At 44.6% G+C, this 27,035-nt stretch overlaps 1 protein-coding gene across 2 annotated transcripts in view; it reads right to left on the bottom strand.

The window, feature by feature from the left end:
* LOC140192966 (CUB domain-containing protein 1-like) overlaps positions 1–27,035 on the bottom strand; it is a 206,270-nt gene that overhangs the window by 116,530 nt on the left and 62,705 nt on the right. For both annotated transcript variants that reach the window (XM_072250433.1, XM_072250434.1), the window contains exons 2-4: positions 25,672–25,884; positions 23,519–23,866; positions 5,364–5,696 (exon numbers count right to left, since the gene is read on the bottom strand). In XM_072250433.1, coding sequence (XP_072106534.1) covers positions 5,364–5,696; positions 23,519–23,866; positions 25,672–25,884 — 894 coding nt within the window. The remainder of the gene's footprint in view (positions 1–5,363; positions 5,697–23,518; positions 23,867–25,671; positions 25,885–27,035) is intronic.

The following is a 27,035-nucleotide window of genomic DNA, read 5'->3' as shown; positions in this document are numbered from 1 at the left end:
ACTGAAATAAAAACAAACAACTCTAAAGTTAGAAGAAACAATGGCTGCCCCATTCAAGTATTACACGTCCTTGATACAGTATAAAATAGCATCAAGAATTAAAGCTGAAATCTGAAAAAAAAGCTCTGAAGTCAAATGAAAGTAACTGCCCCATTAAACCCAAATATTGCACATGCTCATGTATTGCACTTGGAGACTGTTCATAGTGCCTATGGGGGGGTGGAAGGTATTATTCAACTGCACGCCAGCCCTGTGAAAATACGGTTTGTCAGTCTGGATGTTCATGCAGAGAGGTTTCTGTATCTCCTGCCAGATGGCTGGAGATTGGACAGGCGATTACTGGGGCTGGGATGAGTCCATCACAATTGCCATAGACAGCGTGAGTTATAGATGATTTCCATATCTGGTAGTTTGTCTTAATAATGTCTGGCCCTACATTCCTCCTTAGAACACCTGGAGAATAAAGACGCATACATAAGGCTCCTTTTCATTGACTACAGCTCTGCCTTTAATACCATCGTTCCAAATAAACTGATTCCTAAGCTCCGGAACCTGGGCTTTAGCACTCAGATCTGCAGCTGGATCTTCAACTTCCTCACAGACGGGACTCAGGCTGTAAAAATAGGGGACAAGCTCTCCTCTGCAATCACTCTGAGCACCGGTGCCCCACAAGACTGTGTACTCAGCCCCCTGCTCTACTCACTGTACACCCATGATTGTGCAGCCAAGTTTCCATCGAACTCAATATATAAGTTTGCTGTTGACACAACAATTGTAGGCCGTATCTCAGGTAATGATGAGTTTGAGTACAGAGAGGAAATTAAGAACCTGGTGGCATGGTGCGAAGACAATAACCTATCCCTCAACGTCAGCAAGACGAAGGAATTGGCTGTTGACTTCAGAAGGAGTAGCGGACCGCACGACCCAATTTACATCAGTGGTGCGCAAGTGGAACAGGCCAAAAGCTTTAAGTTCCTCGGGGTCAATATCACAAATGACCTGACTTGGTCAACCAAGCAGAGTTCACTGCCAAAAAGGCCCACCAGCGCCTTTACTTCCTGAGAAAACTAAAGAAATTTGGCCTGTCCCCTAAAACCCTCACTAATTTTTATAGATGCACCGTAGAAAGCATTCTTCTAGGGTGCATCACAACCTGGTATGGAAGTTGTCCTGTCCAAGACCGAAAGAAGCTGCAGAAGGTCGTGAACACAACGCAGCACATCACACAAGCCAATCTTCCGTCCTTGGACTCACTTTACACTGCACGCTGTCGGAGCAGTGCTGCCAGGATAATCAAGGACACGACCCACCCAGCCAACACACTTTTCGTCCCTCTTCCCTCCGGGAGAAGGCTCAGGAGCTTGAAGACTCGTACGGTCAGATTTGGGAACAGCTTCTTTCCAACTGTGATAAGACTGCTGAACGGATCTGGGCCGTACCCTCCAAATATCCGGACCTGCCTCTCGGTTTTTTTGCACTACCTTACTTTCCATTTTTCTATTTTCTATTTATGATTTATAACTTAAATTTTTAATATTTACTAATTTTTACTATTTTTATTATTTAATATTTGTAATCCAGGGAGCAAGAAGCGCAGAATCAAATATCGCTGTGATGATTGTACATTCTAGTACCAGTTGTCTGGTGACAATAGAGTAGAAAGTATAATGTTTTGTGTAGTCCTGATCACTTGTTGAATTGCTTTCTGGTTGATTTGTTGCAGCCAGTGCACCATATGATGCAGTATATCAGTATTTTCTCAATGGTACATCAGTAAAAGTTTACTAGTAGCTTTTGGGGCAGATTTGATCTCTTTAAATTGCTAAGATAGAGATAGCTTAGCAATGATAAGACAGAGTAGGGACTGCTGAGCCTTCCCTGTATCAGTGTAGTGTTGGTGGTCCAAGACAGCTCTTCTCTTCTACTGCCAAGAACTTAAAGCTGGAGACTCTTTCCACTGCTTCATCATTTGTGAGTAGTAGAGTCTGTTCATATCTTCTTGAGTTGGTTGTCAATGGTCATTTTTCATGTTGAGTGAAAGATTATGGTTATTGCACCATTCATACAGTTCCTGCACCTCCTGCCTACATGCCGTTTCATTTTGTTTGTAGCTGATCCAATCACTGTGGTATCATCTGCAAATTTGATGATGGAGTTGAGGCAGCAGAAGATGGAGCAGAGGCACAGTCCTGGGTGAAAAGAGTGGAAAGCACTCAGTTGTGGGAGAAAATATCAAGGCCTTACATCGTAATGGGCATTGAGGGGCTAATGATTAGTTTTAAAGTGTGAATTCAAAGTCTACAATCATTTATCTGTAACTAACGTACTCTGTGTGGCTGAAATGTGCCTCGCAACCGAGACGTAAAAATAAATAACTGTATTTGTACTTCTTTGTTCTGAGAATCTCACACGTCTGCAGCTGAGCCAGCTTGCCTGATGTAAATATATATATATATATTTGTGTGTGTGTATATTTGTGAACTAACACTTCAATAAAATGTGCAGCTGTTCAAGGACAGATTCTTGTTACCTCGCTGTTTAGTAGCGTTGCTGGAGTTCCACTAAACTACTGAGAAACTGATTGCTCAGCTTTGCCTTGAAGTCGTCTTGCAGGATGCAGTGGACTAATTATACACGGTTCTCTGATTTGCATGGTTGATGTTTTGAAGAATGCAGGGACGACAGTAAGGGACAGAGAGAGATAGATTGCAGTAAAAACTTCTGCTGCTGGTCAGCACAGTTGTGAAGGCCACACCTAGGTACGCTAGCAAATCAGCGACAGCATGCCGACTAGTCCAGCTGCTGTGCATGTGTAGATACTGCGGAGAGCACATCTCACCTCGTGAGCTCACTGTCAGTCTGTGTCCTCCCCAGGTGTCACTGGTTCATTGTCAAACCGAGCAAAGAGGCTCCTTAGCTCCTCAGCTCGTGTGGTGTCACTCCTTGCAGGGTCACTGATCGACCTGGTATCTTCCCACACAAGTCGGGTGATGGTGGGATCACTGAAGTGTGTCTCTATCTTCTGTTTGTATCTGTACTTGACAAACACTTTTTAAGGTTTGACCTGGTTTCACTGTGTGCTGCCTTGTCACTGGATCTGTAAGCAGCATCCCGAGCCATGAGCAAGTTCCAAACTTTGTTGTTCACCCATGGCTTCTGATTGAGGAACATTCGGATGTTTTTATTGCTGGCATTTGATACAGTCCATGGCTGTGGTGGCGTATTCCTCCAGGTCAATTCCCAAATCATGTGTTGTCTGGCACGCAAACAGATTCCATTCTGTGCAGTCAAAGCAGCCCCGAAGGCGTGAGACAGCTCCCTCAGGTCATACTGTAACGGACTTGGCAATTGGTTTTGCCTTCCTTGTCACTGGTCTGCAGGCTGGAGTTAGAAATGAGGACAGGTGTTTGGACAGTCCCAGTTGAGGGCATGGATACGCCTTGTATGTGCCCACAATATTGGTGTGAACCTGATTGCCTCTTGTGGGGCATTTCACATTCTGGCAAAATTTAGGGAGTACTGTCTTAAGGCTGGTTTGATTGGAGTCACTGGTTATGATGAGGGCACTGTCAGGGTGGGCAGACAGTTACTTATTATAACTTCATACAGTTGTGCTAAAGCTGAGTCTTGGCTTATGGTGGTATGTAAACAACTGAGAATTCTCTCAGCAGACAGAAAGGCCTTCACCTTAGCATGAGATATTCCAGGTTGGGATATCAATGACTATCGATGATGAGAGTTCTTGCGTCGGACATTGTTAACATGGATGCAAAAACCTCCACCTGATTTCTTATTGGAATCTTGCGTTCTGTCAGCCTGGTAGGCCGTACAGCCTGCTAGCTCAATAGCTGTGTCGGGTACGTTATGAGCCAGCCGGGTTTCACTGAAGAACATTCCACAGCAGTCTAGCAAATTCCTTTGCGTGGCAAGTCTCAGTCTCATTTCATTATTTTATTAGTGATTAATCAGATGTTTGCAAGGGTCAATGACCCTGGCATTATCATTTCAGAGGGTCTGTCCTGTGCCAAGCACTTAACTGCTATTACAAAGGCAGCATCGAAGATCACCTCAAACTTCTACTTTCTTAGAAGTTTGTGAAGATTCTACATATCATCTAAAACTTTGACAAACCTATTTTTTTCGGCAAAAACAGATGCACAGTGGAGAGCAAACTGACTGGTTGCATCATGGCCTATATGGAAATGTCAATGTCCTTGAACAGCCCAGTCCATCGCTGGTAAAGCCTTCCCCACCATGGAGCACATTTACAAGGAGCGCTGTTGCAAGAAAACAGCACCCCCACCACCAAGGCCATGCTCTCTTCTCGCTACCATCAGGAAGGAGGTACAGGAGCCTTAAGTTCCACACTATCAGGTTCATGAGCATTTATTACCCCTCAGATATCAGGCTCCTGAACCAGAGGGGGTATCTTCTCTCTCCACAACACTGAACTGATTCCACAACCTATGGATCCACTTCCAAGGACTCTACAACCTATATTCTCATTATATATTACTTATTTACTATTACAATTTTGTTTTCTCTTTATTACCTGTACAATTTGATGTCTTTTACACATGATTTGTTTGTCCCTCTTTTGTGCCCTTTTTCATTGATTCTATTGTGTTTCTTTGCAGTTACTGTGAATGCCCGTAAGAAAATGATTCTCGGGGTAGTATATTACATATATATATTTTTTTGAATTTTGAACTTTGCTTGGCCATCGTGGAGAAGTTGCAGATGGCTTCACGTGTTGAGTGGTCTACAAAAGGAAGGAGAGGGGCAGACAAGGAAGGACAACAGACAGGGGCCCCATCCCTAAAAGATGCTAGACTCCTTCCTGAAGGACAGTAGTGACCAAAGAGAGTCTAAGACAACACTGAATATTGCCAGTTCAGGTTCCTGGACTGTAGGAAATGTAGGACCCGAATTAAGCTGAGAATGGTGTGGGATTTAAGATCAAGCAGTTTATTAATAAACGTGAGGTCAAGATTACTGGATGCTGTTCAAACCCATATGGATTTTAAAGGTCTTCTGGGGAAGAGAATATGCCACCTTAGCGGGTTTGACCTGCTGCTGACCCCAGATACACAGGGTAGTTAACTGCATTGTTAGAGTCACATAGTTCATGGGGAATGAGACAACAATGCCAGGACCCTAGGGAATGACTAGTTAACAGAACCCTCCTGTAGTTCCATCAGTATTGATGTAGCTTTACTCTCCAGAAGTTAGTAAAGGAGCCAACTTTAAACTGCCTACTGAAGATGGTATCTGTCCCAGGCCAGTTCAGTTAGTGGGCTCCCATCATCACTGCACAAATCTGTTCAAAGGAGTTTCACCATTGGAAATGAAACAACACTCACCTCCATAGTCAGTAAAGACCTCAACTTTAAAGTGCAATGTCAGTCCAGTGGCGCTCGAACTATCCACATCACAGTTCTGCAAAGTCAGCATGAAACTTTTGTGAAATTGGTTTAACTTCTTTGTGAGCACAGATGGGCCAAAAAACCAGCCTGCCTCCCTTTTCACACAGCTGGGGAGGGTGGAGTTCTCCACTGTAACGTTGGCATGGTGGTTGAAAGGAACAGTGAAGGTCCATGTCATTAGTTCATCATTCGGAAAATCCTGGGGCCAGTTTGCTGACATGAAGTGTACTGAAGTACCTGGCTGTAGCATCACTTCAACCATACTGAACCCTGGAAGGAAAAAGGAATTGGCATATGACTACTGGCACCAGGAAGGAGTTTTACTGCCCACAAACACCACCTTCCACCACTGCTCAGCTAGGCCCACATCTATAAGGCACAATGAATCTTCAGAACTTCTTCTACACTATCTTCCAATGCCAAGATTTGTACAAAGGAGGCAGGCACATGAGAACACCACCACCTGTGGATATAAGACAAGACAAAGCAGCAGAATTAAGCTGTTTGACCCATCAAGTCTGCCCCACTATTCAAATATGGCTGAACCTTTTATCCCCCCCTCCTCAGCCCCACTCCCCAGCCTTCTCCCCGTAACCTTTGATGCCATGTCCAGTCAAGAACCTATCAAGCTCTGCCTTAAATACGCCCAATGACCTGACCTCCACAGCTGCCTGTGGTAACAAATTCCACAAATTCACCACACTCTGGCTGAAGAAATTTGTCCGCATTTCTGTCGGACTCCTCTCTATACTGAGGCTGTGCTCTCTTGTCCACCATGGAAATCCTTTCCACATCTACTCCATCTAGACCTTTCAACATTCGAAAGGTTTCAATGAAATTCCCCCTCATCCTTCTAAATTCCAGCAAGTACAGACCCAGAGCTATCAAATGCTCCTTGTATGATAGCCCTTTCATTCCTGGAATCATCCTTGTGAACCACCTCTGAAGTCTCTCCAATGCCAGCACACCTCTTCTTAAATGAGGAGCCCAAAACTGTTCACAATATTCAAGGTGAGGCCTCACCAGTGTCTTATAAAGCCTCAGCATTACAACCTTGCTCTTGTATCCTAGACTTCTTGAAATGAATGCTAACATTGCATTTGCCTTCCTCACCACCAACTCTACCTGTAAGTTAACCTTTAGGGTGTTCTACACGAGGACTCCAAAGTCCCTTTGCATCTCAGATTTTTGGATTTTTCTCCCTGTTTAGAAAATAGTCTGCACATTTATTTCTACTACCAAAGTACAAGACCATGTATTTTCCAACATTGTAATTCATTTGCCACTTTCTTACCCATTCTCCGAATCTGTCTAACTTCTTCTGCAGCCTACCTGTTTCCACAACACTACTTGCCCCTCCACCAGTCTTTGTATCATCTGCAAACTTGGCAACAAAGCTATCATTCCATCATCTAAATCATTGATATACAGCATAAAATGTATTGCAGAACACCACTAGTCACTGGCAGCCAACCAGGAAAAAATCCTTTTAATCCCACTTGCTAGCTCCTGCCAATCAGCCAATGCTGTAATCATGCCAGTAACTTTCATGTAATAGCATGGGCTCTTAACTTGGTAAATAGTCTCATGTATGGCACTTTGTCAAAGGCTTTCTGAAAGTCCAAATCTACAACATCCACTGCATTCCCTTTATCTATCATATTTGTAATCTCCACAAAGAATTCCAACAGGCAAGATTTTCCCTTCAGGAAACCATGCTGACTTTGTCCTATCTTGGCCTAGGTCATCAAGTACTCCATAAACTCATCCTTAACAATTGACTCCAACATCTTCCCAACCACTGAGGTCAGGCTAACTAGTCTATAAATTCCTTTTTGCTGTCTTCCCCCTTTCTTAAAGAGTAGAGTGATATTTGCAATTTTCCAGTCCTCTGACACTAGGCCAGAATCCAATGATTTTTGGAAGATCATTAGTAATGCCCCCACAATCTACCGCTACCCCTTTCACAACCTAGGGTGCAATTCATCTGGTCCAAGTGATTTACGTACCCTTAGGTCTTTCAGATTTTTGAACAGCTTCTCCCTTGTAATAACAACTGCACTATCTTCTCTCCCCTCACACTTTTCAACATCTGGCACACTGCTAGTAGCTTCCACAGTAAAGACTGATGTAAAATACTCACTGACTTCATCTCGTTCCCAGTTATTATTTTTCCAGCCTCATTTTCTAGAGGTCCTATATAGACTCTCATCTTTCTTTTATTTCTTACATAGTTGAAAAGGCTTTTCTCTATCCACTTTGATATTGTTTGCTAGCCTGTTTTCATATTTCATCTTTTCCCTCCTAATGATTCTTTTAGTTGCTCTTAGTAGATTTTAAAAGCTTTCCAATCCTTTATCTTCCTGCTAATTTTTGCTTTGTTGTATGCCCTCTCTTTTGCTTTTACATTAGCTTTGTAAAACCCTTGTCAGCCACGGTTGTACTATTTTGCCATTTGAATATTCATTCATTTTTAGATTACATCTCTCCTGCACCTTCCTCATTTTTCCCAGAAACTCACACCATTGCTGCTCTGCTGTCATCCCTGCCAGCAACTCCTTCCAATTTACTTTGGCCAGCTCCTCTCTCATACCACCGTAATTTCCTTCACTCCACTGAAACTCTGCTGTGTCAGACTGAACTGTCTCCTGATCAAATTTCAAGTTGAACTCCCAATCATATTTTGATCACTGCCTCCCAAGGGTTCTTTTACCTTAAGCTCCCTAATCACCTCAAGTTCATAACACAACACCTAATCCAGTATAGTTGATCCCTAGTAGGCAAATGACAAACGGCTCTAAAAAGCCATCTTGTAGGCATTCAATCAACTCACTCTCTTGAAAACCATTATCAACCTGATTTTCTCAATTGACTTGAATGCAATGAGGTGGAGGATAAATGCGTGGCTGAGGGATTGGAGCAGGGGGCAGGGATTCAATTTTTTGGATCATTGGGACCTCTTTTGGCGCAGGCGTGACCTGTACAAAAAGGCCGGGTTACACTTGAATCCTAGGGGGACCAATATCCTGGCAGGGAGATTAGCGAGGGCTACTGAGGTGACTTTAAACTAGAATGGTTGGGGGGTGGGAATCAAATTAAAGAGACTAGGAGAGAGGAGGTTAGTTCACAACAGGGGGATGGGAACCAGTGCAGAGAGACAGAGGGGTGTAAAATGAGGGTAGAAGCAAAAAGTAGTAAGGAGAAAAGTAAAAGTGGCAGGCTGACAAATCCAGGGCAAGCATCAAAAAGGGCCACTTTTCAACATAATTGTATAAGGGCTAAGAGAGTTGTAAAAGAGCGCCTGAAGGCTTTGTGTGTCAATGCAAGGAGCATTCATAACAAGGTGGATGAATTAAAAGTGCAGATTGTTATTAATGAATATGATATAGTTGGGATCACAGAGACCTGGCTCTAGGGTGACCAAGGATGGGAGCTCAACATTCAGGGATATTCAATATTCAGGAGGGATAGACATGAAAGAAAAGGAGGTGGGGTGGCGTTGCTGGTTAGAGAGGAGATTAACGCAATAGAAAGGAAGGACATAAGCTGGGAGGATGTGGAATCGATATGGGTAGAGCTGCATAACACTAAGGGGCAGAAAACGCTGGTGGGAGTTGTGTACAGGCCACCTAACAGTAGTAGTGAGGTTGGGGATGGTATTAAACAGGAAATTAGAAATGTGTGCAATAAAGGAACAGCAGTTATAATGGGTGACTTCAATCTACATGTAGATTGGGTAAACCAAATTGGTAAAGGCGCTGAGGAAGAGGATTTCTTGGAATGTATGCGGGATGGTTTTTTGAACCAACATGTCGAGGAACCAACTAGAGAGCAGGCTATTCTGGACTGGGTTTTGAGCAATGAGGAAGGGTTAATTAGCAATCTTGTCATGAGAGGCCCCTTGGGTAAGAGTGACCATAATATGGTGGAATTCTTCATTAAGATGGAGAGTGACATAGTTAATTCAGAAACAAAGGTTCTGAACTTAAAGAAGGGTAACTTTGAAGGTATGAGACGTGAATTAGCTAAGATAGACTGGCAAATGACACTTAAAGGATTGACGGTGGATATGCAATGGCAAGCATTTAAAGATCACATGGATGAACTACAACAATTGTTCATCCCAGTTTGGCAAAAGAATAAATCAAGGAAGGTAGTGCACCCATGGCTGACAAGGGAAATTAGGGATAGTACCAATTCCAAAGAAGAAGCATACAAATTAGCCAGAAAAAGTGGCTCACCTGAGGACTGGGAGAAATTCAGAGTCCAGCAGAGGAGGACAAAGGGCTTAATTAGGAAGGGGAAAAAAGATTATGAGAGAAAACTGGCAGGGAACATAAAAACTGACTGTAGAAGCTTTTATAGATATGTGAAAAGAAAAAGATTGGTTAAGGCAAATGTAGGTCCCCTACAGACAGAAACAGGTGAATTGATCGTGGGGAACAAGGACATGGCAGACCAATTGAATAATTACTTTGGTTCTGTCTTCACTAAGGAAGACATAAATAATCTTCTGGAAATAGTAGGGGACAGAGGGTTCAGTGAAATGGAGGAATTGAGGGAAATACATGTTAGTCGGGAAATGGTGTTAGGTAAATTGAAGGGATTGAAGGGATTAAAGGCAGATAAATCCCCAGGGCCAGATGGTCTGCATCCCAGAGTGCTTAAGGAAGTAGCCCAAGAAATAGTGGATGCATTAGTGATAATTTTTCAAAACTCTTTAGATTCTGGACTAGTTCTTGAGGATTGGAGGGTGGCTAATGTAACCCCACTTTTTAAAAAAGGAGGGAGAGAGAAACCGGGGAATTATAGACTGGTTAGCCTAACATCGGTGGTGGGGTAACTGCTAGAGTCAGTTATCAAAGATGTGATAACAGTACATTTGGAAAGCAGTGAAATCATCGGACAAAGTCAGCATGGATTTGTGAAAGGAAAATCATGTCTGATGAATCTCATAGAATTTTTTGAGGATGTAACTAGTAGGGTGGATAAGGGAGAACCAGTGGATGTGGTATATTTGGATTTTCAAAAGGCTTTTGACAAGGTCCCACACAGGAGATTAGTGTGCAAACTTAAAGCACACGGTATTGGGGGTAAGGTATTGATGTGGATAGAGAATTGGTTGGCAGACAGGAAGCAAAGAGTGGGAATAAACGGGACCTTTTCAGAATGGCAAGCAGTGACTAGTGGGGTACCGCAAGGCTCAGTGCTGGGACCTCAGTTGTTTACAATATATATTAATGACTTGGATGAGGGAATTAAATGCAGCATCTCTACGTTTGCGGACGACACGAAGCTGGGCGGCAGTGTTAGCTGTGAGGAGGATGCTAAGAGGATGCAGGGTGACTTGGATAGGTTAGGTGAGTGGGCAAATTTATGGCAGATGCAATTTAATGTGGATAAATGTGAAGTTATCCACTTTGGTGGCAAAAACGGGAAAACAGATTATTATCTGAATGGTGGCCGATTAGGAAAAGGGGAGGTGCAACGAGACCTGGGTGTCATTATACACCAGTCATTGAAAGTGGGCATGCAGGTACAGCAGGCGGTGAAAAAGGCGAATGGTATGCTGGCATTTATAGCAAGAGGATTCGAGTATAGGAGCAGGGAGGTACTACTGCAGTTGTACAAGGCCTTGGTGAGACCACACCTGTGCAGTTTTGGTTCCCTAATCTGAGGAAAGACATCCTTGCCATAGAGGGAGTACAAAGAAGGTTCACCAGATTGATTCCTGGGATGGCAGGACTTTCATATGATGAAAGACTGGATGAACTGGGCTTGTACTCGTTGGAATTTAGAAGGTTGAGGGGGGATCTCACTGAAACGTATAAAATCCTAAAGGGATTGGACAGGCTAGATGCAGGATGATTGTTCCCAGTGTTGGGGAAGTCCAGAACGAGGGGTCACAGTTTGAGGATAAAGGGGAAGCCTTTTAGGACCAAGATTAGGAAAAATTTCTTCACACAGAGAGTGGTGAATCTGTGGAATTCTCTGCCACAGGAAACAATTGAGGCCAGTTCATTGCCTATACTTAAGAGGGAGCTAAATATGGCCCTTGTGGCTAAAGGGATCAGGGGGTATGGAGGGAAGGCTGGTACAAGGTTCTGAGTTGGATGATCAGCCATGATCATACTGAATGGCGGTGCAGGCTCGAAGGGCCAACTGGCCTACTCCTGCACCTATTTTCTATGTTTCTATGACTTGCATGTTGAAATCTGCTATGACTATTATAACCATATCCAGCGGGCAGCCTTCGGAGCAGGCAGTGGAGTGAGAGGCAGCAGAGTGATAGGGCTTTGGCTCAACGAGCTTAGTCAGTAATGGGACGAGGCGAGGTAGATTTACCTGTGTTAATTGTGGAAAGGAAGTAGTATGAGTGTGAGGCCAGTTTTCTGTGCTCGGTGTCAGATGTGGGAGGTCCTGGAGTCTCCCAGCCTCCCGGACGGCCATATCTGCACCAGATGTGTCGAGCTGAAGCTCCTAAGGGACCAAGTTAGGGAACTGGAGATGCAGCTCGATGGCCTTTGTCTTGTCAGGGAGAGTGAGAAAGTGGTAGAAAGGAGTTATAGGCAGGTGACACACTGGGGCCACAGGAGACAGACAAGTAGGTCACAGTCAGGAGGGGAAAGGGGAAGAATCAGGTGCAAGAGAGTACCCCTGTGACTGTACCCCTTGACAATAAGTACTCCTGTTTGAGCACTGTTGCGGGGGGACAGCCTACCTGGGAGAAGCGACAGTGGCCGTGCCTCTGGCACAGAGTCCGGCTCTGTGGCTCAGAAGGGTAGGGAAAGGAAGTAGTGATAGGGGACTCTATAGTTAGGGGGTCAGACAGGCGATTCTGTGGACGCAGGAAAGAAACTCGGATGGTAGTTTGCCTCCCAGGTGCCAGGGTCCGGGATGTTTCAGATCGTGTCCAAGATATCCTGTAGTGGGAGGGAGAACAGCCAGAGGCTGTGGTACATATTGGTACCAATGACATCGGTAGGAAAAGGGAAGAGGTCCTGAAAACAGACTACAGGGAGTTAGGAAGGAAGGTTGAGAAGCAGGACCTCAAAGGTAGTCATCTTGGGATTACTGCCTGTGCCACGTGACAGTGAGTATAGGAATAGAGTGAGGTGGAGGATAAATGCGTGGCTGAGGGATTGGAGCAGGGGGAAGGGATTCAGATTTCTGGATCATCTTTTGGGACCTCTTTTGGGGCAGCTGTGACCTGTACAAAAAGGACGGGTTGCACTTGAATCCCAGGGAGACCAATAACCTGGTGGGGTGATTTGGCTAAGGCTATTTGGGAGAGTTTAAACTACAATTGTTGGGGGGTGGGAACCGAACTGAAGAGACTGGGGAAGAGGAGGTTGGCTCACAAATAGAGAAAGCTTGGAGGCAGTGCAAGAGGGAGGATAGGCAGGTGATAGAGAAGGGACGTGCTCAGACTGAAGGTTTGAGATGTGTCTATTTTAACACAAGGAGTGTTGTGAACAAAGCGGATGAGCTTAGAGCGTGGATCAGTACTTGGAGATATGATGTGGTGGCCATTACAGAGACTTGGATGGCTCAGGGACAGGAATGGTTACTTCAATTGCCGGGTTTTAGATGTTTCAGAAAGGACAGGGAGGGAGGCAAAAGAGGTGGGGGTGTGGCACTGTTGATCAGAGATAGTGTCACGGCTGCAGAAAAGGTGGACGCCACGGAGGGATTGTCTACAGAGTCTCTGTGGGTGGAGGTTAGGAACAAGAAGGGGTCAATAACTTTACTGGGTGTTTTTCACAGGCTGCCCAATAGTAACAGAGATATCGAGGAGTAGATAGGGAAACAGATCCTGGAAAGATGTAATTATAACAGAGTTGTCGTGATGGGAGATTTTAATTTCCCAAATATCGATTGACATCTCCCTAGAGCAAGGGGTTTAGATAGGGTGGAGTTTGTTAGGTGTGTTCAGGAAGGTTTCTTGACACAATACGTAGATAAGCCTACAAGAGGAGAGGCTGTACTTGATCTGGTACTGGGAAATGAACCTGGTCAGGTGTCAGATCTCTCAGTGGGAGAGCATTTTGGAGATAGTGATCATAATTCTATCTCTTTTACAATAGCATTGGAGAGAGATAGGAACAGACAAATTAGAAAAGCATTTAATTGGAGTAAGGGGAATTATGAGGCTATCAGGCAGGAAATTGGAAGCTTAAATTGGAAACAGATGTTCTCAGGGAAAAGTACGGAAGAAATGTGGCAAATATTCAGGGGATATTTGTGTGGAGTTCTGCATAGGTACGTTCCAATGAGACAGGGAAGTTATGGTAGGGTACAGGCACCGTGGTGCACAAAGGCTGTTGTAAATCTAGTCAAGAAGAAAAGCTTACAAAAGGTTCAGAGAGTTAGGTAGTATTAGAGATCTAGAAGATTATAAGGCTAATAGGAAGGAACTTAAGAAAGAAATTAGGAGAGCCAGAAGGGGCCATGTGAAGGCCTTGGCGGGCAGGATTAAGGAAAACCCCAAGGCATTCTACAAGTATGTGAGGAGCAAGAGGATAAGATGTGAAAGAATAGGACCTATCAAGTGTGACAGTGGAAAAGTATGTATGGAACCAGAGGAGATGGCACAGGTAATGAATACTTTACTTCAGTATTCACTATGGAAAAGGATCTTGGTGATTGTCGTGATGACTTGCAGCGGACTGAAAAGCTTGAGCATGTAAATATTAAGAAAGAGGATGTGCTGGAGCTTTTGGAAAGCATCAAGTTGGATAAGTCGCTGGGACTGGATGAGATGTACCCCAGGCTACTCTGGGAGGTGAGGAGGAGATTGCTGAGCCTCTGGCAATGACCTTTGCATCATCGATGGGGACGGGAGAGGTTCCGGAAGATTGGAGGGTTGCGGATGTTGTTCCTTTATTCAAGAAAGGGAGTAGAGATAGCCCAGGAAATTATAGGCCAGTGAATCTTACCTCAGTGGTTGGTAAGTTGATGGAGAAGATCCTGAGAGGCAGGATTTATGAATGTTTGGAGAGGTATAATATGATTAGGAATGTTCAGCATGGCTTTGTCAAGGGCAGGTCGTGCCTTACGAGCCTGATTGAATTTTTTGAGGATGTGACTAAACACATTGATGAAGGAACAGCAGTAGATGTAGTGTATATGGATTTAAGCAAGACATTTGATAAGGTACCCCATGCAAGGCTTATTGAGAAAGTAAGGAGGCATGGGATCCAAGGGGACATTGCTTTGTGGATCCAGAACTGGCTTGCCCACAGAAGGCAAACAGTGATTATAGACAGGTCATATTCTGCATGGAGGTCGGCCTCAGGGATCTGTTCTGGGACCCTTACTTTTCGTGATTTTTATAAATGACCTGGATGAGAAAGTGGAGGGATGGGTTTGTAAGTTTGCTGATGACACAAAGGTTGGAGGTGTTGTGGATAGTCTGGAGGGCTGACAGAGGTTACAGCGGGACATTGATAGGATGCAAAACTGGGCTGAGAAGTGGCAGATGGAGTTCAACCCAGATAAGTGTGAGGTGGTTCATTTTGGTAGGTCAAATATGATGGCAGAATATAGTATTAATGGTAAGACTCTTGGCAGTGTGGAGGATCAGAGGGATCTTGGGGTCTGAGTCCATAGGACGCTCAAAGCAGCTGTGCAGGTTGACTCTGTGGTTAAGAAGGCATACAGTGTATTGGCCTTCATCAATCGTGGAATTGAATTTAGGAGCCGAGAGGTAATGTTGCAGCTATATAGGACCCTGGTCAGACCCCACTTGGAGTACTGTGCTCAGTTCTGGTTACCTCACTACAGGAAGGATGTGGAAGCTATAGAAAGGGTGCAGAGGAGATTTACAAGGATGTTGCCTGGATTGGGGAGCCTGCCTTATGAGAATAGGTTGAGTGAACTCAGCCTTTTCTCCTTGGAGCGATGGAGGATGAGAGGTGATCTGATAGAGGTGTACAAGATGATGAGAGGCATTGATCATGTGGATAGTCAGAGGCTTTTTCCCAGTGCTGAAATGGTTGCCACAAGAGGACACAGGTTTAAAGTGCTGGGGAGATGCCAGGGGTAAGTTTTTTACACAGAGTGGTGAGTGTGTGGAATGGGCTGCCAGAAACAGTGGTGGAGGCAGATATGATAGGGTCTTTTAAGAGACTTTTGGATAGGTACACGGAGCTTAGAAAAATAGAGGGCGATGGGGAAGTCTAGAAATTTCTCAGGTAGGGACATGTCTGGCACAACTTTGTGGGCCGAAGGGCCTGTATTGTGCTGTAGGTTTTCTATGTTCCTAACATTGCCCTTTTGACATGCCTTTTCTATTTCCCGTTGTAATCTGTGGTCCACATCCCAGCTACTTTTGGGAGGGCTGTATATAACCACCATCAGGGTCCTTGCAGGTTCTTAACTCAACCCACAAGGATTTAACACCTTCCGATGCTACGTCACATCTTTCTACTGATTTCACGCTATTCTTCACCTGCAGAGTCAAGCCACCCCCTCTGCCTACCTTATTATCCCTCCAATACATGTAATCTTGGACATTCACCTCACAACTACAACCATCCTCAGCCACAATTCAGTGATGGCCATACATCATACCTGGCAATCTGTAATTGTGCAACAAGATCATCCACCTTATTTCTTATACTCCGTATATTGAGATATAACACGTCGAGTAATATATTTGCTACCCTACTTGATCTTGCACTGATACTCACTCACTTTTATTTTGGGCTGCTGGTTGTGTGACCAGAGACCCAAGTAATTTGGGCACAGAGCTCGGAAAAAGCCATGCAACAGACTTTTAACACCATAACTCAGCGAGTTGCATTGTTATGTCTCCCCTCTCACTGTGAAATGGGGACACCTCTCTTTCCCTTATTGGGGGAGAGAGAGAGCTTGTGCTATGTCAAATTACTGGGTGAACGAGTAGTTTTTGGGGTACTGCAAGTCTGTGACTTTAATGATGCTTTGCTGCACGCCTGCGTGTTCGGTGGGGGGGATGATGCTTTTTTGCTGGTGGCAGGGTCATTACTTTGCTACTGCTTATGCTTGGGAGGGGGAGTTGTGGGGGGCTTTGGGGTTCTAACATTTGACTGTCAGTCATTCTTTGGGGCACTCTGTTTTTGTGGATGTTTGCAAAGAAAAAGTATTTCAGGATGTATATTGTATATACTGCTCTGACATTAAATGTACCTATTGAAACCTATTACAGGCTGCTATCATCTGCCTGCCCTTCCCAACAGACTGACTGCATGCTATCTTTGCTTTTTTTAACCATCTGTCCTATCCTGAGTCCCTTCACTCTGGTTTCCACCCCGCTGCCAAATTAGTTTAAACTCTCCCCAACAGCTCTAACAAACCTGCCCACGAGAATATTGGTCCCCCTTGGGTTCAGGTGTAACACTTTTGTACAGGTCATACCTCCCCCACAAGAGATCCCAATGATCCAGGAACCTGAAGCCCTGCCCCCTGCACCAGCTTCTCAGCCACGCATTAATTTGCTAAATCATCCTGTTTCTACCCTCACTGGCGTGTGGCACAGGCAGCAATCCAGAAATTACCACCCTGGAGGCCCTGCTTCCCAGATTTCTGCCTAGCTCTCTAAATTCTCCTTTCGGGACCTCTTTGCTTTTCCTTCCTACGTCATTGGTACCAATATGTACTAAGACATCTGGCTGCTCTCCCTCCCCCTTCAAACTGCAGTGGATGCGATCTGAGACATCCCTGACCCTGACCCTGGCACCTGGCATTCTTCCGACTTACTCACCATTCTGATGGAAAAATATCATGGTCTCAATCCTGCAGTCTCAGAAAATTCCTCAAACCTTTTACAACTCTGAATATTTCAGACAAATAACTTTGTGTCATCTGCAGCAAAAGCTGCCACACTACACCACACCACACCATCCCTAACCATGTCACTTCATCCCTGATGATAGAGTATCAACGCTAATCACAACCCATCTTCACTGACCACATCACAGAGACAGTATGGCACTGGAGAGTACAGCAGAACAGTGGGATTTGGGAATACAGATCTATAATTCCATGAAAGTGGTGTCACAGGTAGATAGGGTCATAAAGAGAGCTTTTGGCTCATTGGCCTTCATACACCAAAGTAGTGAGCACAGGAGATGGGATGTTATGCTGAAGTTATACGAGACGTTGATGAAACCAATTTTGGAAAATAATGTAGAGTTCTGATCACCTACCTCTTGGAAAAATATCAATAAGTTTGAAAAAGTACAGAGAAAATTTACAAGGATTTTGCTGTGACTGAAGGCCCTGAGTTCCTGGGAAAGGTTGAATACGTTAGGACAGCATTCCCTGGAGCGTAGGAGAATGAGGCGAGCTTTGAAAGAGGTATACAAAATTTTGAGGGGTATAGAAAGGGTAAATGCAAACAGGCTTTTTTTCCTACTAAAGTTGTGTGAGACCAGAACTAGAGATCATAAATTAAGGGTGAAAAGTGAACTATTGAAGGGGAACCTGAGGGGGAACTCCTTCACTCAGAGGATGAGGCGAGTGTGGCACGAGCTGCTGAATGGTTACTTCAAAGATAGTTGAGTGAACACTAGGAAGATCAAAGGGTGTGCACAGACCATTGAATTTGGAAGGGTAGAAGACTGGACAGACCCTTTGGCCGTGATGTTGTGCCAAACTAAGTCAACTAGCAAGTAAAACGCTTATCTAGTCACTTCTGCATACACAATATTTATACCCTTTCCTTGGATACACAATATTTATACCCCTCCATTGCATTCACAATATTTATACCCTTCCATTCTCTGCACATTAAGACCTCTACTGTGTTCACCTCACTGCCATTCACAGTGCATTCCAGAGAACCACAAAAAACTTGCCCCCTATATCCCCTTTGAAAATACTGCCACTCACCTTAAATACATGCCCTGTAGAATTAGATCGATATTTAAATCCTGGGAAAAAGCTACCAGTTGTCTACTCCATCTATACCTCTCACAATCCTACAAGTTTCTATCAGGATTCCCTTTAGTCTATGCCGTTCCAGAGAAAACAATCCAATTTTGGCAAACCTCTCTCTACAGGACATGCCCTCTAATCCTAGTTAACCTCTTCTGCACCCTCTCCAAACCCTCAACATCCTTCCTATAAAGGGCCGACTAGAATTCAGTGCAATACTCTAGATGCAGCCTATCTAGACTTTTATAAAGCTGCTACATACTGACTCTTCAACTCAGTGCGTCACTAATGAAGGCAAGCATGCATACGCCTCCTTTACTACTCTTTCAACCTGTCTGCCACTTCCAGAGATGTATGGATGTGGACCTCTGTACATCCATATTGTTAAGGTTCTTGCCATAAGCAGTGCACTGTCCCTTTATTTTGCATCTCTCAAAGTGCTGCACCTCAGACTTTACTGGATTAGACTCCATCTGCCATTTCTCTGCCCATAACTCATCTCTATCCTATTGTATCCTTTGGCAATTTATATACTATCCAGAGCACCACCTATCTTTACATTGTCTCAGAACTTACTAAGCAACTCCTGCATTTTTCACGCAAACAACAGGAATTCTGCAGATGCTGGAAATTCAAGCAACACACATCAAAGTTGCTGGTGAATGCAGCAGGCCAGGCAGCATCTCTAGGAAGAGGTACAGTTGGCGTTTCAGGCCGAGACCCTTCGTCAGGACTAACTGAAGGAAGAGTGAGTAAGGGATTTGAAAGTGGGAGGGGGAGGGGGAGATCCAAAATGATAGGAGAAGACAGGAGGGGGAGGGATGGAGCCAAGAGCTGGACAGGTGATTGGCAAAAGGGGATACGAGAGGATCATGGGACAGGAGGTCCGGGAAGAAAGACAAGGAGGTGGGGGGGGGACCCAGAGGATGGGCAAGAGGTATATTCAGAGGGACAGAGGGAGAAAAAGGAGAGTGAGAGAAAGAATGTGTGTATAAAAATAAGTAACAGATGGGGTACGAGGGGGAGGTGGGGCATTAGCGGAAGTTAGAGAAGTCGATGTTCATGCCATCAGGTTGGAGGCTACCTAGACGGAATATAAGATGTTGTTCCTCCAACCTGAGTGTGGCTTCGTCTTTACAGAAGAGGAGGCTGTGGATAGACATGTCAGAATGGGAATGGGATATGGAATTAAAATGTGTTCATCTTTACAGTAGACCTCCCCCATTTCACGTACATCTGCTCTCACTCCATCCTCCCGCCACCCCACTAGGAATAGGGTTCCCCTGGTCCTCACCTACCACCCCACCAGCCTCCGGGTCCAACATATTATTCTCCGTAACTTCCACCACCTCCAACGGGATCCCACCACTAAGCACATCTTTCCCTCCCCCCCTCTCTCTGCATTCCACAGGGATCGCTCCCTATGCAACTCCCTTGTCCATTCGTCCCCCCCATCCCTCCCCACTGATCTCCCTCCTGGCACTTATCCGTGTAAGCGGAACAAGTGCTACACATGCCCTTACACTTCCTCCCTCACCACCATTCAGGGCCCCAAACAGTCCTTCCAGGTGAGGCAACACTTCACCTGTGAGTCGACTGGGGTGATATACTGCGTCCGGTGCTCCCGATGTGGCCTTTTATATATTGGCGAGACCCGACGCAGACTGGGAGACCGCTTTGCTGAACATCTACGCTCTGTCCGCCAGAGAAAGCAGGATCTCCCAGTAGCCACACATTTTAATTCCACATCCCATTCCTATTCTGACATGTCCATCCACGGCCTCCTCTACTGTAAAGATGAAGCCACACTCAGGTTGGAGGAACAACACCTTATATTCCGTCTGGGTAGCCTCCAACCTGATGGCATGAACATCGACTTCTCTAACTTCCGCTAATGCCCCACCTCCCCCTCGTATCCCATCTGTTACTCATTTTTATGCACACATTCTTTCTCTCACTCTCTTTTTTCTCCCTCTGTCCCTCTGAATATACCTCTTGCCCATCCTCTGGGTCCCCCCCCCCCACCTCCTTGTCTTTCTTCCTGGACCTCCTGTCCCATGATCCTCTCATATCCCTTTTGCCAATCACCTGTCCAGCTCTTGGCTCCATCCCTCCCCCTCCTGTCTTCTCCTATCATTTTGGATCTCCCCCTCCCCCTCCAACTTTCAAATCCCTTACTCACTCTTCCTTCAGTTAGTCCTGACGAAGGGTCTCGGCCTGAAAAGTCGACTGCACCTCTTCCTACAGATGCTGCCTGGCCTGCTGCGTTCACCAGCAACTTTGATGTGTGTTTCCTGCATTTTTCAATCAGGTCAATTAAGTCAGTTGGCAGAGAGTGCAAGGATCTCCTGTGGCCAATCCCTTTAAAATATTAATGTTGTTTTTGATAGTGTTAGGGTGACGACTGTTGAGGAGAAGGTAACTGTAGCCAAGAACATGGCACAGCAACTGTGGCACAGTGAGGAAGGGTGAAGACAACCAGGGCTATAGTGATAAAGGACTTAACAGTTTGGAGGGGGAGAAAGATTAGAAGTTCCGTAGCCTCAAATGGGAATTCAGGATGGTGTGTTGTCACCCTGTTGACAAGGTCAGGCATGCCTCAGAGCGGCCACAAGCGGGAGGGTGAGCAGTCAGAGGTGTTGTGAGTGTTGCTTAATTCTGACCTGCTGAGTTCCTCCAGCATGTTGTGAGTGTTGCTTTGACCCCAGCATCTGCAGAGTATTTTGCGTTTAGTCAGAAGTGTACGTTGGCTCTAATGACATGGCTCGAAAGGGGTTTGAGGTTCTGAGGAATGGACACAGGGAGTTAAGGAAGAGGTTAAGAAGTGTGATCTCCAGGGCAGTTATCTCTGGATTGCTAAATGTGCCACTCACCAATAATGTCACGATAGAAGAATACGGCAAATGGGTGCCTCAGTGAACAAAAATGGTGCAGGAGGCTGAGGCTCAGATTTATGGACTATTGGGGCCTCTTGGGGCAGTGATGGCCTTTACAAGGCAGACAGATGCTCCTAAATAGGAACAGGACCAGTATCCTAGAAAGCAGATTTACTTATGCTCCTAGAGTGTCATGGGATGGGACTGTAGGCTGCAATGGAGAGGCAGGATAGTGATAGAGAAGACACTAAAACAATTTAAACAGGGAGCAGGACTATGAGTGAGGAAAGATGGTTGGATTAAATTGCAATTTCTTCAATCAAGCGGTCTGACAGGTAAAGCAGGTGAGCATAAGGCATAGATAGGTATGTTGATTTGTGATACTACAGAAACATGGCTGAGGGGAGGGTAGGCGTAGAAGCTGAATGTTCCAGGATAAAGGTGCTCAAGGCAGAAATGAATAATCTATCACAATGCAGTAAAGGGAATAACAGAGGCTACAGAGAGGAGCTTGCCCAGGTGGATTGGAGGGGGATACTAGCAGGGATGACGGCAGAGCAGAGATGGCTGAAGATCTTGGGAATAGTGCAGGATAGATATGTCTCAGAGAGGCAGAAGTTATCAGGTGGCAGGAGTAGGCACCATGGCTGACAAGGGAAGTTAAGTACTACATAAAAGCCAAGGAAAAGGCATGTCAGGTAGCAAAAATGAGTGGGAAGTTGAGGCAACTAAAAAAGCTACAGGAAGTGAAAAGATTAAATGTGAGGGCAGACTAGCCAATTAATATAAAGCAGGACACCTATTTTTTCCCATTACATAGAGAGTAAAAGGGTGGTGAGAGTTGTTATTGGACCACTGAAAAATGATGCTGCTGAGGTTGTATTAGGGGACAAAGAAATGGCAGGTGAACTTAATGGAATTTTTTTAGCCAGAGAGTAGCAAATCTGTGGAACGCTCTTCCACAGACTATGGTGGAGATCAAGTCTGTGCATATGTTTAAGGTGGAAGTTATTCGTTTCCTGATCAGCCAGGGCATCAAAGGATATGGCGAGAAGGCAGCTGTATGGAGTTGAGTGGGATCCAACATCATCCATGATAGAATGACAGAGCAGAGTCGATGGGCTGAATGGCCAAATTCTGCTCCTATGTCTTATGGTCTAAAGAAGAAGGAGCCAAGAGAGGATGAGGAGTTGCTTTTTTGATTATGAGGAATATCTAGTTTGGCACGGACTAGAAGAGCTGAGATGGCCTGTTTCCGTGCTGTAATGGTTATAGCAGAGATTACTGCAGGATCAGCTGGTAAGGCTTTATGGATAGAGCTCTGAAACAGGAAGGGGATGACTACCCTTTTGGAATTGTGCTATAGACCCCCAAATAGTCTTTGGGAATGAGAGGAACAAATTTTCAGGGAGACTGGAGAGAGTTTAAGAATAAAGATGTCATAGTACAAGACTTTAACTTGCCTGACATCGACTGGGATTGCCAAAGTGCTAAAGGTCCAGATGGGGTGGAATTTATCCAGTGTATTCAGGAAAATTTCCTCAGGCAGCATATAGAGGGACCTACCAGGGAAGGGACAAAGCTTCATCTCTCCTGGGAAATAAGGAAAGGCAAGTGACTGAGGTAATAGTAAGGAAGCATTTTAGGGCCAGTGACAATATTTCCACTAGTTTTACAATACTTATGCAAGGAGCAGAACTGGATCATATGTTTGACTACAGAACTGGGGCAAGGTAAATTTTCATGGTATTAGACAAGAGGTTACAGCAATTGATTGGGCCTGGTTATTTGCAGGTAAAGGGACATCTAGCAAATGGGAGGTTTTTAAAAAGGTAAGATAGCCAGATTTCAAGAACTCAATGTTCCTGTTAAAGTGAAAGGCAAAGCTGCTGGGTGTAGGAACCCTAGGTATTGTAACTTTAATCAAGAAAAAGGAGGTTTGGGTCACATATGGGCAGTTGGGATCAAGTGAGTCAATAGAGTTCTGGCAGAGAAAATAGTTTTCTTTTTTTTTAAGTATATTAAGGGGAAAAGAGTGACCAGGGAGAAAATAGAGCCTCTCAAAGAAGAAAATGGAAATCAGTAAGGGAGCCATTAGAGATGGACAAAAATTTTAATGCTTATTTTTTTTCTGCTTTTACCATGGTGTACGATATGAAGACTTGGTCAAAATAACTCTCCATTTTCCTCCAAGACCCTATTAAAATGGACAGGAAGAAACAGACAGACAGACAACAAAACCAAAGAGACTTGTTATAAAACTTATTTCAAGGCGTAAAAGCAATATGTACGTACTTTTTATAGGTTTCACAAAAGAAAGTTCAAATCCTGGATCATCAATCATTGTGGTCCAAGGAACCTCAAGGGCTACCAGTGTTCTGCCTTGAATCTTCAGACTGTAAATAGTCCCATTCCTACAAAAGGTACCAACAAGTACTTCCTTTTTATTGTCATAATTGACATGTCCTTTAATCATGTACTTCACCAAGTCTGGACAATGGCCAGATTCTATCTGTTGCAGGTGATTCTGAGGAAACTTTATCCACACACCAACATTGTCAAGCACATTGATGGCCCAGATGTATGTAGTGTTCAGCCTTGGGAGATTTTGAGGTAGAAGATCTTCGAGGTCATCAGCTTCAGCTGTTACAAGAAAAAGTAAAGACTCAGGTTTGGAAATGACAGGCTCATTTCATCTAAACTGTATGACGGAAGGTGGAAGAGGTGAGGGAGAATACAACTACTGATTTCCCCCTCATCTTTGTGGATCTGGAGGCTCAAACCAGAACAAACTTTTCTTAGGTTTGCAGAAGGAACTTTTATGCAGAGCTTCACAAATACAGGTAACCAAAAGTTTGGAGTTGGGTTTTAAGTAATATTTAAAGGATGAGGGTGAGGTGGAGGACTTATGTTGGGAATTCCAGAGCTTGCAGTCTTGGCTGCCCATGATGGAAGGGTTTAAAAATGTTAACCTAATGTTGACGTAACCCCACCATGGGTGGTCCCAAGCCCATTCGAGAAAGGAGGAGGGTTAGCATTGAGCCATAAAAAAAAGTGCTAAATAAATGCCAACAGAAACTCCAAAGACCTCATCCCTGGGAGAAGAACGATACACCAAGAAGATGGGCTGCACCCAGGAAAATTTGAAAGACTGGCTCAGGAGAAAGGACTCAGGCTTAAGCTGCTGTCAGTGGCCTGTGTTCCAGCAGGGGTGATAGGCTTAAGAAGAAGAAGAAAGGTCAACACTTGGGAAATGTAGAGAATTTGGAGGTGGGAGGAGATTGCAGAGATGAGAAGAGCCCTGTAGACCTACCCATCTTAGTGACCACTGATTGGCATGACACTCCAAAGACACAGATTTTTCCTTGCATTTCTCAGCACTTTGAGACATCAATTGATTTACTGCTATGATTTTTAACTGATTTTTTATTTCGTGATACCGTGCAGAGTCCCTCCAAGCCATGCTGCCCAGCCAACCCCACAACCCCAGCGGATCCTAACCTAATCACAGGATAATTTACAATGACCAATTAACCTAACTGGTACATCTTTGGACTGTGGGAGAAAACCAGAGCATACGGGGAAAATCCACACATTCCACGAGGAGGATGTACAGAGTGCCTGAATGAAACTCTGAACTCGCGAACACCCTCAGCTGTCTTAGTGTTGTGCTAACCACTACGGGACTGTGGTTTTTATTTTGCAGTTGAGCCATTTCTGTCAGGCTGGATGTTATGACAGCTAGTTTATACAGAGCACACTTCCACAACAGCAACGTGACAATCGACAGGTGATCTGTTTTGGTGATACTGGTTGCCACATGAATGCTCAGCAGAACCACAACATTACCCTGCCAGAGACAAAGGACTGGAGTTCCCCACAAAATGAACCCAATGGGATAACGGGTCATACCAACAGTAACGTACCACTTGGTCCATTTACAGTAGGTAGTCGGAGACTTGAGGGTGAACTGAAGGTAAAGACTAGAAGGAACATCTGTCTGAAGGAGCATTTCCAGCATCTTTAGTTTTTTTTTATTTTAAATAGCACAAGTGATTTGTGAAGAAATCCTTTCCAATTGCAATAGTTTAGATGATCTGATCAAGGAAAACAGTTTTTACCAGCCCTTTCTTGAAAACTTTGATCAAAGTATCCCTTGAGTGTATAAGTTTCAGAGAGTACAATGCTGGCTTGTTTAACCTTCTGTAATTTAACACTGGTTGCATGTATGATTATTTTTGGCAAATCTATGTTTCCTTTCTCCTGGTCAAAATTTCTCATCCTTGTTAGTGGACCCCTGTAGTACAGGGGGTGGACCTTTAATTACTTTTTGTACTGTTCCATGGCATTTGAAGGATCTGATGATGCTAGATCTCCTTGGGCTTCTCACAACACTGTGTGCCATGAAAAGCTGATGTTAACTGTCACTGAACATAGCTCATCCTCACCAATATCTTTCTTAACTTCCATGATGAAGTTGTGCTCGGGATCACTGCAGGTGAAGTTGAAGAACAGGGTGTCTCCCGGAAGGATCTGATACTCCGAATTACAATCCCCTTCCCTGGTACACATTTGGCATTCAGTAAGGCTCAGGTTGCCTGTTGCTTGTCTGATGTTAATTGTCACACCTTGGTCAGTAGTGACTGAAATCATTCCAGCATCTGTTCAGAAAGTCAGACCCAAACAGTTAGTTTCAGTGTTGACAGAGGTTCTATACATTACAGAGAATATCTTCTACTCTCCATTATGCTAAAAGTAATTGGCAACTTGTAGTTACACGGCAATGTTATTTGAAAAATTTAACCAAATATATTTTATAAGAGCCAAGTCAAACAAAAAGAGCAGAAGACATTAGCAGAAACGTTATAAGATGCACCTTAAAGGAGGGAAGGGAGAGAAAGGGGCTCAATCATACAGCACAGAGACCCTTCGACACACCATCTCCATGTTAACCATCAAGTAGCATTCTTTACTCATCCAATAAATCAACATTTGGTCTGTGGACCCCTCTGCTTCGATAATTTGTGAATATCTTAGTATTTCTTCAAAGTTGTGAGAGTTTCCACCCTTCAGACAGTATATTCCATGTTCCACCCATCCTCTGGATGATAGTTATTCCTCAGATCACCCCTAAAAATCTCTTCTGCTCATCTTAAACCAAGGCTAGGAGTAAAAATATTTGTCCCTCGTAACTTTGTACAGCCCTATCAGGTCACCCCTTTGCTGCCACTCCAAGGAAAACAAAGACAGCCTCTTCAGCTGCAAAATGCCCCAGTGAACCCCTTCAGTATCCCCTCCGATTTCTTCATCTTTCATGCTGTGTGCTGACCATAACTGCATGCAGTGCTCCATGTCTGACCTAACCAATCTTTATAAAGTTACAACATTTGTGTGTCACTAAATCATGAATGTATGTAACAAGCATTAAGGGTCTTGGCATTGATCCCAGTGGCAGACCACTAGTCACAGGCTTCCAATCAGAAAAGCTTCCATGCCCATCACCTCTACCTTCGATCACCAGGCCAACCTGCCAACTTGTCCTGGATATCATCCACTATGACAGGAACCAAGGCAGCCATTTGCACCTGTTTTACTTTCCTTTAGCTGCCCCAGCTCCACTCACCACGCAACAGGGCAACTTACAACAATCTTCCAGAAGGGGGAGGAATCCCGCCAGTCACAGGGTGAGTGAGAAACTCTACACAGGTCAGGCCTGCTCTCCAGCTCAAGTGGCGATGCGATCAGAAGTGGGAAAAGCAAGGGGCAACCACTTGGTCCCTTGCACTTGTCAAGGTGGCTGATCTTCTATCTC

Source organism: Mobula birostris, unplaced genomic scaffold (genome assembly GCF_030028105.1).
Source record: "Mobula birostris isolate sMobBir1 unplaced genomic scaffold, sMobBir1.hap1 scaffold_321, whole genome shotgun sequence".
NCBI classification, from domain to species: Eukaryota; Metazoa; Chordata; class Chondrichthyes; order Myliobatiformes; family Myliobatidae; genus Mobula; species Mobula birostris.
The sequence above is the reverse complement of the archived record's forward strand: the minus strand, read 5'-3'. Positions and strand labels throughout refer to the sequence as shown.